At 41.9% G+C, this 13,387-nt stretch overlaps 1 protein-coding gene across 1 annotated transcript in view; it reads right to left on the bottom strand.

Annotated features, from left to right (window-relative positions):
• The window catches only part of SATB2 (SATB homeobox 2), a gene marked incomplete at its 5' end in the record, with an annotated part of 125,420 nt that overhangs the window by 80,375 nt on the left and 31,658 nt on the right, over positions 1 to 13,387 (bottom strand). Inside the window, 2 exons of the mRNA XM_059727222.1 lie at positions 4,063 to 4,165; positions 12,150 to 12,273. Coding sequence (XP_059583205.1) covers positions 4,063 to 4,165; positions 12,150 to 12,273 — 227 coding nt within the window. The remainder of the gene's footprint in view (positions 1 to 4,062; positions 4,166 to 12,149; positions 12,274 to 13,387) is intronic.

The raw sequence follows: 13,387 nt of genomic DNA, 5'->3' as shown, positions 1-13,387 counted from the left end.
GATTATATAATAATTGTTCCAACCCTCTGAAGGGCAAGCAGATTATTATAACCATAATCATACTTCGGTGATGCTTTTCAGAAAAGTTCAGTATCATTATCAAGCGACAGAATTGAGAGGAGAACCCAAGTCTCCTTAGATGAAGTTTAGTTCTGTATCTATCAGGAGACACTTCCTGTAGATATAGCAGAAGTAATTTTGTTTATAAAGAAGTATAAAGAAAGAGAAACCCTGCAACTTTAAAATTCAAATTAAAAATTAAAATGGAAGACTTGTGTAAGAATATTAACATATGCAACATGCATATATGCTGCAAAATTGATATAGATTTGATAATGTAAGTATTGTTTAAAAGTGTTACATATGCACTGAATGGAAAGGACAAAGAATCTTTACTTTCTTGCTTTGAACCTTTTATACGTTTACACTTAGAACTTCATTAATACAATCCCCTTCAGCCCACACACAAAATATTAAATACTGTTCACCCTAAAGATCAGAAAGATTTTTTTTAACTGTCTTTTGCACAACTGTCCACTCACCTATGCCCTAATGCATATATCATGTGCTAGACTAAACAGGCAAGAAAAGACCAAAAAAAACAAACAAACCCCAATTCTCACACTAGTAAATTCCCCGCATCTGTCTGTATACTAACTCCCGTGCCACTAAGTAAACTGTGAATATCTTAAAACCTTAAGGGGATGGGTAGGGTGGGGAATAAATCAAGCCAGAATCTTATTCTAGCAGGGCCCTGACACAAGACAAAATGAACATGCGGAGCTGTACTAACTGAAAACTGTTTAAAATTATAAAGTGTAAATAGTTTAGCCATATATTCAGTATGTTCAACAGAATGCACACTGAGAATGTTTACTTCAAAATTCATACAATTCCATTTGTATACAGCTTTTACATCTGTTGTTAATGATATCAAATTATTGATTGTTCACTTTCTTATATTTATTTAAACATTAAATATATGCTCTGCAACCTGATTCTTTTCTTCTTTTCCCAGAAACTTTATTTTTGCATGGCTTTAGTTGTATTTACTTTGATCTTCCAGAGTGTACAATTATTTTACTGTTTATTTATTTCTATGAGAAAGGAAAAAAGTTTGACCTAGGAGATCTATATGTGGCAATTTGTAACAGAATCACATAGCTTATGTTTAGGAAATCATGGTTTTGATTAAGAAGCAACCATTTAGTTCCCACTGTTTTATTAAAACAGACATTAGCAGATAATAGGAACCACATTTAACACTGTAGACTGCATTTCGCTTGCAACATTAATAAAGTTAGTTTCAAGCTCTTTCCTATTTTGTATTTACCACAGTGCATGTGAATTGTTTGTTGTTTTTACTTTCTAATAAACAAATCTTGCCTCGCACTTGTGTGTGCTGGTCCAAACCATACAAGTCAATTATATCCAAAGGCAGAATTTGTTTCTAAAGGCAAAGGCTGCTGCTGCTATTATACTTTTTTTCATCAAGGTGGATACATTTAATAAAAATAAGAAGAGCTATGTAGAAATCAAAATTTACAAAGAAGTCACTGAGTTCAAATATTACATTCTTTAGACTTTTGGGCTATGAAATAAAAGTGAAATGATAACAAAGAAAGAAAGATGTGAAATTAAATGCAGCAAAATTAAGTCATAAATATTTCCTTTCCATGGGTTTAAGATTACAATTAAATCCCATAGCAGTTTCTTTTTTATACACCACTGTACCTGTCATGGATTCTTTGTTTTCCCTCCCACTCGTTTGGTTGATGAATCAACACTACTTGAACTGTTTGATAGCAGCTTGTGTTTATTTCACACATACCTTAACCTTCCCTTTTCTCCTCCTACTAACACACACATACATTTCTAAACAGCAACGACTGGCTGCATCTCTTTGAATAGCACATATACACAGTTATCTGGCAAACTCTTTAGGTTTGGATCCTTGACCTCTTGATTGAAATCAAGGTCTCATTCTGCTTTTACTGCACTTAACAATTTAACTGTGCACTTACTAACTAAAAAAAGAAAGAGCTCGAAGAACCGAATGCTCTAAGAAAGGAAGAAAGTGGAAGAGCGCAGCGTGCTAGAAACACTTAGAGCCTGTAGTGGCAACTCTAAGAACACTACAGTGAAGGGTTTCCAGTGCCTCTGGAACTGGCATTACACCCTACCCTAATGAAATGGGAAGCCCATCTCTTTTCTCCTGTAACAGCAAATAAAAGCAAACCACCAAATGACCTTGAAGCTATTTGATTCCTTTGATATTTTTGAGCCAAGAGGATATGTTAGAACACTTTAAAAATCCTTTTTATAGGAGGCAACATTTAGAGGAATAAAAACACTTACTCTAAAGCACCATTGTGTGGCTCAGAAAAAGGAACTATTCAGTTTACTTGGCACAAGGGTAACTATTAACAATGTAGTAAGTATCCAAATCAGAATTTGTAGATGATCCCTATGTAATTTTAGAAGAAAAGAAATGTACCTTCAATTCCTACTCTCCCCACTTTTACCTGAGCTAAGGTAATTTTCTCCACTAACCTTTTTACCATAAAACATTCTCTCTCCTGTTGCACAAACATAACTATTATGCATAGAGGAGCTTGGAAAGGTATATTTCATTCTCCATGCACACATGTAGACACATATGAAAGTAAATGGGCCATACATAGCCAGGTGCAGGGGGAAAATGGATCCTTCAGCATTTCCCCTGATACCCTGTGCAAGTTCATTCTAACTACTCTCGTCTCATGAAGACGCTTCCCACAGAAATCTAAAGTAATTCCATGTTGTTCTAACAAAATCAAAAAGCATCCTCCTGTTTCCCTCTACATTCTAGCTTTTAAGAGCAAAGGATTGAGGGTAAAATTTTGAAACATATGAGTTTCATGAACAGCTGTACATTCAGAACTTTCACTCTGCAGGAAGTACTGGACATTATAAAAGAATCTCAATCCATGGCTTGTGAACACATGCCCTTTCTGGCTGATGAAAGAAAATTATGAACAAAAGTGTCCAAATGGCCAATGCCTTACTTCAGGGAAGGAATCTTTCTTTTCTACTTCAAACATGCAATGATGAGACTGACACTGAAGAACACCAGCTACAGGTCAAAGCTGTTCTCTGTGGAAGATTAGTTTTTTTCAGGAAGAACAAAAGAACCATCACAGATCTCACAACCTTCTGCTTCTAGTGCAAAGCACACTTTCTTCAACAGTTTCTTCTTATATGAATATGACCATGGATTTGAATATACAGGAGTCTGCATGTTATCAGAAATAAACTCCTACCAAAATAGAACACTACAGTGCACACAGAATTCTCCCCCTGAGGAACAGATGAATAAAATAATGAACTACAGGTGACAGATGTTGGGCACACCACCTAATGCACTCCTGGCAGGCGTTCAGACATTACAGGGATGAGGCAGTATGAAGAACCTATAAAAAATAATGTTACTGTTTCAAACATTAGCATTTCATCAATTAATATTATTCCATTTTGTACAATAAAAATGAGCCGATTTCATCTTTGTGTCAATGGGACAAGCAGGACTGAATGAATTCCGACGTTTCCAAATAGCCTGGTCTCAAAAGCTCCACTTATACCCAAATTTCAGATGGTGTGACATGAAAAAGATTTGAAGACACCAGCAAGGGCATATTTAATTTAAGAGGACAGGTTTTTAGTTTTCATGAATAAAATATGATAAAGATGATTTGCAGAAAGAGTTCACTTTTAAAACTTGATCTGTTAGAGCAGATTTTTTCTCAAACTGTTTTACTTTTGTCACACACATAGTTGATCAATTCAATATAATTACAATCTAAAATGTGATGCGACTAGCTGTTTGCTTCAAATGGCCTTTATATTCACACCATCCTTAACTGTAAAGCATTGGATTTAATTCCAGTATGCTGCAACTGTGCCCTATTTTCAAGCAAATTCACTAATATTATTAAGACTTATTATTACTCTTACTTAAAACATATCAAACAGTCAACATCAGTTCATTGGCTTGGAAACTAAGAATAACTAAAGTCAATTTACCTTTAATCTTCTTGTACTTTTTATACCATCTCCCAAACTCCTGGCACTTGGTTGCTGACACATTGGCATAGTATGTGCTATTTACAATGGATGAAATCATACTCTGAGAGCAGAGGAAGAAAACGTGCGTTAAAAACATAATTAAAAATCTTTTCCAAAGAAAAGTAGCATGCAAGCTCACACTGATCACCCATTCGTGCCTTTAAAATCTAAACCAGTTGCAGTTAAAGTACACCAAACTGGCTTTATTTCCTACACCATCCCCAGAAGCAATTATACTGGTTCACTAATAATGCAAAAAAGATGCAGTATAAACTAAGACCTGTTTCTGCAACTTGCACTGACTTGTCACTTCAATTTGTTCCTGTAGTGTCAGAGAATCTTCACACTAATAACATAACTATAGGCAGTCATGTTGGGGACACACACAGTAGGCAACAATGGGTGAAAACAACTGTGATTTAGGAACCAGATCCTAAAGGTAAGATTAGATGCTCCAGCATGCATAATCCAAATAATGCTTTTCAGATGTTTCTGTTCTGCTTCCAACTGCAGCAAGACCACACAGCCAAGAATCAGAGAACATCCATGCTACTTGCTGCAGAACAACAGTTAGGCAAATAAGTTAAATTAATATAATTTATAGAAACGTGTGATTAGCCCTTGTGTGAAAAATCACCCAACAGAGAAATTAACAGAGCTATTCAGAGCAGATTAAACTAAACATAGTACAAACTCAAAGTAACCAACAAACACAACTAAGTGTGACAGAGCTGAAGATTCCAAGTGTTTAGCCACCATCAACCTCTACCCCTTGCAGCTGCCCTCTGAGCAGACTACTGGTACAAGATAATTGGAAGTAAAGAGGTAGAGCCATTTTATTGAAATGATACTTTACATTTGGGGTGGGTTTTGGCCATAAGGTAGAACAAGACTTGTTACTAATAGGGTACCCTCTTATCCCCCCATTCAGTTTTAAAGAACAAGTAATTAATAACAACATTTTTAAGTTCTTCCAAAGCTAAATCTTTTCATCATATGGCTATTTGTTCCTGTGCAAAATACATTTGCATCACACATTTTCACTTTCAAATCAAGAGCTTTAATGAGCTGTGTGAGCCAGCGAACCTTGTCTCAAAATCAGATTTTCTTTATGCCCATAGTCATCCTTGATTTCAGAAAAATGTTGGCACCTTTTATAACATCCCTTCACAGTGGATCAGTTACAGGGACAGCATGTTGTCAATGTTTGGTTTAAGTTCTGGCACACCAGCTCCTGTGGACTCGCATATAAAACAGGACCTTACCCATTTCTGTTAAGATACGAGGCTCACAACTGGCTTACCCTACTTGCAGTGCTTTAAGAAAGCAAATACAGCCCACACTGCTCAAGATTCAGACTACCTTCAGCCTACTCTGTTGCTCTGCTGCAAAAAATAAACAAGTTGAGCTTTCCCTGACCTCTTGAATTTTAGGGATTTAGGAGGATAAAATGAATTGACTTTAGAGAGTCTCCTTAAGAAAATTGGATGATACTAATTCATTTTACTCTTCAAGGTGTGATTTCACCTTAAACAAAAAGATCCTCCTTCCCTTTCACTTTAACATTTCCACTTGAATGGTGCTGTGGTACAGCACAGTAGCCTCTTAAAACAGCTAAAGGAATTTTTAAGTGGAGGCTCTAATTTTCAGAACTCAGATATAATTTTCTAATTAAAATCAATATTTTGAGAGAGAAACCCAGCATTGTGGTAGTCAGCAACAATCCCTTTCCCATAAATCTTCTTTGTTCTGAAGTCAACATGAGGAAATAGGAGTACTACGACGGTGTAACAGAATGGAGGTAACAGCAGTGAGCAGATTCACATTTTTTAAATGCAACTTAATTTTGGGTTATTTTAGCTGGGTGATTGTAGGAAAAATTACTTAAATAGAGGTCATTCATAAAGAGCTTGTTCTCTGATCAGGTCTCTCTCTACATTGTAGAGCAAATTAACATAACTAAGATTAGGCCTGGAGTGGTGCTGAAATGGAAAAAAAAGCAGACCTGTGCCCCACCTCCCCTTCCTTATCAGTAGGACTCTTACAGGATCTATTAACTTTCCTTCCCACTGGGGAAAGCTCAATTTGATAAAATAGCAAACACATCCTTGGTTAAAAACAAAAAGTACCTGGACTGAAGAGACTAGCAAGGAAAATCATTGCTCTTCTTGTGAACTCCCTAACATAAAGCTCTAGACTAAGCATCTACCCTGAGAAAATATTTAAGGAGGGAACAGATTAAACCAGGTTATACAGGTAGCAGACATGCTGGATTAGTGCACAGCCAACTCCGTCACAGCCATTTGGAAAAAAAGCTGCCATGAGGTGAATACTTATTCTGGAAGTAAAGTAGGAGCCATGTAAACAAACTAAAATAAAAGGAGAAAACTATGGGGGGCAGAAATAGAATAAAAAAGCACAAGTAGACAAAAACACAAGTAGACAGATAACAGTAAAATAATTAGTAGAATACACATGGAAGATGCAAAGGCTAAAATAATTGGGATTTCTCCCCCTACCCGCCCTTACTTAACTGGAAGGTATTTATTTGAACAGCAGCTCTATGCTAAGGGCAACTAAGCAGCAGATATATAATACACCAAGCAGGAAAAATAGAACAATTTTAAATCAAAGTGAATGATTACATTTCCCATTGGTGGCAATCAGAAGCCTCATCTGGGCTACACAAAGTGCTCACACCAAGAACAAGAGATGGAGCACTGTCACTGGTAAGAAAAAGGCTCCCAATGCTGCCTCTTTCTACTTCTGTACCAAGAAAAACTTGATGCACTGTGAACACATTAATAAACAGCAGCATTTACTCTGCAGTTCAACTCCTAGGAGACTTCCCTGTAATTTGCTGCTGTCAATAATATATTAACCACAAGGGGGTTGTAATGACATTTCACATTTGGCACGATATTTTTTTAGAACTGATTTGGGAGAAGGAATTGTATTAGAGGCAAATTCAGATTATGGCTATAGACAGTTTCTACACAACCTTCCACTATCTTTTGCATCTTGTGAGCCCCAACAATAGAGGTTAAAACTTTGTGTCACTCTAATGCAAGAAATGAATTCATTCTGGCCCGGATTAAGGGCTCTGTTTCCATCTAACATATTACTTAAGCACATGCCTGAAAGTATGCATGTACAACTTTCTCACAACCTACAAAGGGATGTCCCTGCAGATTCTTTCTCCATATATGTACTCAAGCAAGATGTCTCCTTCCTAGAGCTCTGCCATTAGTAATTTTACTAGGGCATTTCAGGAACAGTTTTTAAAAGAGGTACTTCAATATTTCCCTATGGAAGACTTTGAAACTGATGGAAAACATTCATTGCCTAGACCAAAAGTTAAAGGCCAGTTTTATTGATCACTCTGCATCTCTAGCTCAATCAGAGGTACAGGACTGAAGACCAGGTATATTCACTCACTAGAGCTGCAGGTATCTCATCTAATTTCACCTCTTGACAGGCCATTTTTAGAGAACAAGATTTATAAAAATGCATCAAAGCACCTACTGAGGCCCTGATTAACCAATCAGATTCCTCCTCTTGCAGCACTCCTTCTGGAAATAAAGCTATGCACTACTCTGCAAAGGTAGCACCAACCTATTTATCACTTTGTGACTGTATATTTAGAAACACGTCTGGTTCCTTTAGTATTTAACATAGATTACATGGCTTTTCCCTTCCTATTATCATTGGAAATCCACCCAGCCATGAGAAGGTGAAGTAGCTTCTACTCAGGACCATGCTAAATACCAAATGAAGTTGCTGAATGACCGCCCCGTGTTTTCTCTCTGTACCCTATAGCCTTCTCTGGAGTTCCACAAATCTAATCAAGAAGAACCTGTTTTAGAGAATTTCAGCTGCTAGTTGTAGTTCATGACCAATTTACTGATGCTTGGCTGAGTTTATAGTGATGACAGCTAGAATTTTCTTTTAATAAAAAAAAAAATGGCAAATTTGATATGAAAAGCCTTACAACTATTTTATGATCAATTTCAAATAAATTTTCCATTACAAGCTGCAAAAGTTGGCATGGGGCAAATCACCATACAACACCACAAGGCATCCTCATGTTGAGATGCATCCTCATGTTGAGTACTCAAGACTAATCTACACTTCAAGCTTCTGTGCAGTGCAGAGATACCCAAGATGGTTGACTACTGGAAGCAGTCTACCTCCAGCAGCATGGAACACCACTTGAGCTATTTCACCTTGCTCATTCAAGCAGTGGGTTGCTAGAACTAGATTGCTTCTAGTATCCAAGTTAGTACCCCTAAAGCCAGCTAAAATATCCCTCTGCTATCCACAATGCATCTTCAGTATGGACATACCCTAAGTTTTGCTCAGCAAGGCTAGAGACAGACATTCGAATAACTAGAGCCTGAGCTGATTCAACCTGTGCAAGTTACTCTAACCTACTTAGGTTGAACCAGCTGGGAACAGCACAGACATTCCCTCTGAGCTGAGGAAATGCAGGTACATGCCTGCAGTTGCTCAGGCTGGGGGGGGGGGGGGTGGAAGAGCATGTGCTTGGTTGCAGAGAGCCTGTGCTGTAGGCCTGTGCAAAGTGGCTAGCATTCGCTTCAGATTAGGATTGGGCTGATTCAGGGGACAGCGATTCAATTCGGTGATTCGAATCACTGTCCTGAATCAATTCAGCTGAATCTCACTCAGAGATCCGGCTACTGCCAAATCAGCAGAATCTCTGAATTGAACAGGCCCTATCCCCTGCCCACTCTTCCACCCCATCAATGGCTGCCCTACCTGGGCCCAGCGTCCCAGCACTTTAAAAAAAGAAAAAGAAAAAAAAAGTGAGCCATGAGCCCCCAGAGGCCCCGATGGCCACTGCAGCAGACAGTGAGTGCAGGCTTTTTTCTTTTTCTCTTCTTTTTTTTTTTTAAACACCAGGATGCTAGGGCCGGGTGGGGCATCCATTGATGGGACTGAGAGACACGCAAGGGTTGGGGGGCACTCAGGGGGGGCTGGGGGAGCAGGCAGGGGATGGGGCCGGGACTGGGGTGCCCCTATGGTCCCCTTCCCCCTCCTCCAGCCCCCCCGCCCCCTACTTACCAGAATGGAATCCAGGTCCAGCTACCTGCAGCAGCAAGTGGGAACTGCCCAAATTACCAAATCTTTTTGGAGAGCTTTGAATTAATTTTGACCTTTTTACTGGTCTCCCGATTCACTTTGGATTCGGAGATTTGGCTGCCAAATCAGGCCGAATCTCCTCTGAATTGAATCACCAACCAAAGCTTCGCACAGCCCTCCTGTGCTGTTGGGACATAGCCAGTCCAGGCTGAACTTGCCAGAGAGGGGTTTAGCTCCCCCCTCCCTGGCCCACCAGCAGGGACCTGAGCCAGGTCTGCCGTATGCTCCCCCCTCACTACTGTAGCATCAGGCTGCCATGGCCCCTGAGGCAGAGGTGGCAGGAAGACGGGTTATTCTCCCCTCTACCTCCACTGCCCCCAGGCGACTGCAGGTGTGTCTGCCCACCCTGACCACCACCGCTCGTTCCCTGCTTGGGGCAAGCAGAGTAATAAGCCCCCTCCTGCCCCATCCACCAGACACTGGAGGGAGGGGGAATAACTCCTGTCTCTGCCCCCCCACCTAAGGGGCCCTGCTGGCTGGCGTCTTTATGCATCCCCACCTGGCTGCTGCAGCAGCCCCTGTCATAGTGTCAGGGAGCACAAGCCCCTTCCTGGAATGGGGACCCCACTGCAGAGCAGGCAGAGCTGCAGCAGGCTGTGTGCAGTAGCACCGGGGCCCAGAGCACTCCAAGCCCACCCCCAGCACCATGGTCTGTAACAGCTTTCCCCATCATGCAGCATGGCACCCCATTGGGAAGGGACTTGCACTCTGGGAAAGCATGACAGGAGCTGCTGCCCCAGCATGGTCACTCCCCCCCCCCCCAGCTGCAGGGAGCAGGGCCCCTTAGGTGGGGGGCCAGGAGCAGGGTTATTCCTCCCTCTGCCCCTGGGATACTGCAGTGGGGTCTGCATGCCCCAGCCACTGTCACTGCTGCCACCACTCACTCTGTGCCCAGGGCAAGCAGAAAAATAACCCCCCTCCTGCCCCGCTCCCTCCAGTATCTGGTGGAGGGGACTTACCCTGCCGCTTGCCCTGGCCACAAAGCAGGCAGCCATGGTGGTCAGAGTGGGCAAAACCCACTGAGGTGCCCTGGAGGCAGAGGGTGGAATAACCATGCTCCCTGCCCTCTGCCTAAAGGAGCCCTGCCCACCAGCATCTGGCCCTGCCCCCGCCCCCACACAGCCACTGGAGTGGTAAGGGGAGAGCAACCATGACAGGGGCAGCAGGGGGGGCATGCTCCAGGGTGAAGAAAGCTGCTACAGACCACGGCACTTGGCGAAGGGAAGACTTTGATAACTCGGGCCTGTTCCAGGCCCCGGTGCTGCTGCTCACAGTCCACCGCAGCTCTGCCTGCTCCATAACAGGGCCCCCGTGCCAGGAAGGGACTTGTGCTCCCCAGCACTATGACTGGAGCTGCTGCACCCATCACAGTCACTCCCACCTCACCACTCCAGCGGCCAGGCAGGGATGGGAGCTATTCCACCTCCCTCCAGCATCCAGTGGAGGGGGCACAAGGAGGCTTATTCTGCTTCTTACCCCAAGCAGGGAGCGAGCGGTGGTCAGGGCAGGCAGACCCAGGTGCAATCTCCCCAGAGAAGTGGGGGTACAGGAGAGAATAACCCCCCTTCCTGCCCCCTCTGCCTCAGGGGCCATGGTGCTGCTGCAGAAGCAAGGGGGGGCACCCAGCGAACCTGGCTCGGGTCCCTGCCAGTGGTACAGGGAGGGGTGAATTAAACCCCTTTCTGGCCAGACCCCTGCCCCTGCCTGTCCCTACCTGTCCCTGCTCCAGCTGAGAAGCAGAAGGCCCAGCCCAGAGAACATGCTGGGATGCTGGGGGACTCTGGTTTAAAGTTAAACCAGGAAGGGGTCTGGGACAGACATTGCATAAACCGGTTTAAGCCAAATCAGTTGAGTCTGATACTACATTCAACCAGGTTTATCTCAAACTGGTTTTGGCCATTTTGAAACTGGTTTATGTGCACTGAATGTCTGTTTTGTTACAGGATTAAACCAGTTTCTGATCATTTAAGCTGATTTATGTGTAATGTCTGTTCCTAGCCCCTATGGTCAGGACCTCTAACGTAAGTGGAAGTCACCCACAGGAGGGCAAAGTTTGGATCAATGTTAGAAAGTTCACTGAGATTTTAACATACAGGGGATTTGGAGTTTTTGAGGAATGGTGTGGAAGTAATATTAATATAATACTAATATTATTATTAATACTCTTTTTTTTTTTTTTTTTAAGAGAACAGAAAGCAATATCAGCTCTAACTATGTCCTAGCAAAGTTGTTTTGTCCTGTATTTTATGAATCAACAGGTGTTCAAGTTTTGGCCATGCCAAATGCATTTAGGTCTTGATATTAGAATCTGAAATATGTTTCCAATTAGAGCTCACAGTATCATCAGAGGTCTGAACTACTGCTTTCATCCTTAACCAGGATATCATGGTAAGTGGCAAAGTTGTCAGACAAAACAGATACATGGGATTTGTTTTCCTTTTGCATATACTTATGTGCACATGCATACACGTACACACACACTTTTGCTGCAGCTTCCTAGAAATTATCACCCCATCTATAAGAGTCATATAAATTTCATCATGATCAGAGGCTGATTAAAGCTATGTGTAGGTCCAAATTATAGAACAGGCATAACTGGGAACTACTGCAACATTTGCAGATGGCCTGCATGGAAAATTCGGGCTCCCTTTGATGTGCAGGGCAAAACCAACTGATCCAATCAATATTTCTTTCGGGAAACAAATACATCACAATTAAAAGACTGATGACATCTTTCTCCCAAGAAATAGGATTTCTTCTTTTGAATTAAAATGAGAAATGAATCAAACATTTCTAGAATTTGCAAAACTAAAATAGCTAAATAGGTTATTGATTTGGATTTCATACAGCAGACTTTCTCTAGGTCTGGTTTAAACACTGACCTGGGAGAGTGGGCATTCTTTGGCTAATGTGCTCTGATTCATCACTTTGAGCAGTTCCTTTAAGGCATTGCGGACTGTGGCATGGTTCCACTGCTCTGCTGGCAAGTCTTCCAACTTTGAACAACTGTTAAAAACAGAAAGCAGAAGAATAAGCAGATGGAAACATCCCTTGCAAGGATACCTGCTCTCTGCATGCAACAGCCATAAATCTTTGTGCAGCCAGCCCCAATTTACAGTCCCCTCTTCAGACTCTTCAAGGGTCAATTCTCCCTGCTTTCCGCAAGCAAAATATATACCGCAACTAAGAAAATTACAGTATATGCCAGGAATAGTAGCTAATCCTGCATGGTATAATGTGTGCATAGCCATTTCCTCTTAGAACCCAAAGAAGTAGGAAGAGCTCTGCTTAAAGAAGGCCACCCGAATAACGAGGGAAAAGCAGCCTCTTCAGACGCAGGGAGATGCTTCTTTTAGATTAGGAAAAATATATACTGCTGACATATTTAAAAATGACTAAGCAATAACTACCCCTAACTCCAGAGAAGCATGACTTTGCATGGTTGGTCTAAAGCAGTGGTGCTCAGCCTAACCAGCCCCATGAGCCAGAGTAGCAGCGCAGGGCCAGTCCACAAGCTAGATCCAGTGCATATCAGCATGCAGAATTGGTCCACTGGTGCAACTTGGTGCACTGGCCAGATCCATCTGCAAACTGACTCCATGAGCCAGATTATGCTGGCTCAATTTGGCACATGGGGCCATGTTAATTGAGCAGAAGCTGCTCCCCAGCTGCCAAATTTCTAGACATGTGCGAGAGACCCACCCCATGGCAGGAGGACTGTGTTGTGAACCAAATCCAGTCTCTAGGCTGTAGGTTGAACACCACTGATCTAAAGGACAAAGTCTATTCTAGGCATTTTCTTAGACTACCTTTGTGCAGTAGACAAGAGCCTTCTAAAAAGGTAGAATCAGTGTTCCTAACATTCTCACTCAGACCCTCTGATGTGCACATAAGTGGATGGAGCCTTTTGTTTGGGTAGAGTTTTTTTAGGGTTTGCTTTTAAAAAATGTACACATACTCCGTGTTTAGGTTCAAGGAGGCAGGTTGAGGAACTGCAACTAGCAGCAGGAAGAAGTTTCTAGTGGTCTTTAAGCCCCAAGACTTTGTTACCAACTCCTGATAAAGTTCCTTTTCCAGTATCAGTGAGCTTCATCCTCATAGCTGAAAGCCTCCACTGCCC

This window comes from Alligator mississippiensis, chromosome 4 (assembly GCF_030867095.1).
Source record: "Alligator mississippiensis isolate rAllMis1 chromosome 4, rAllMis1, whole genome shotgun sequence".
In the NCBI taxonomy this organism is placed as follows: Eukaryota; Metazoa; Chordata; order Crocodylia; family Alligatoridae; genus Alligator; species Alligator mississippiensis.
This window is presented reverse-complemented; position numbering and strand designations above follow the sequence as displayed.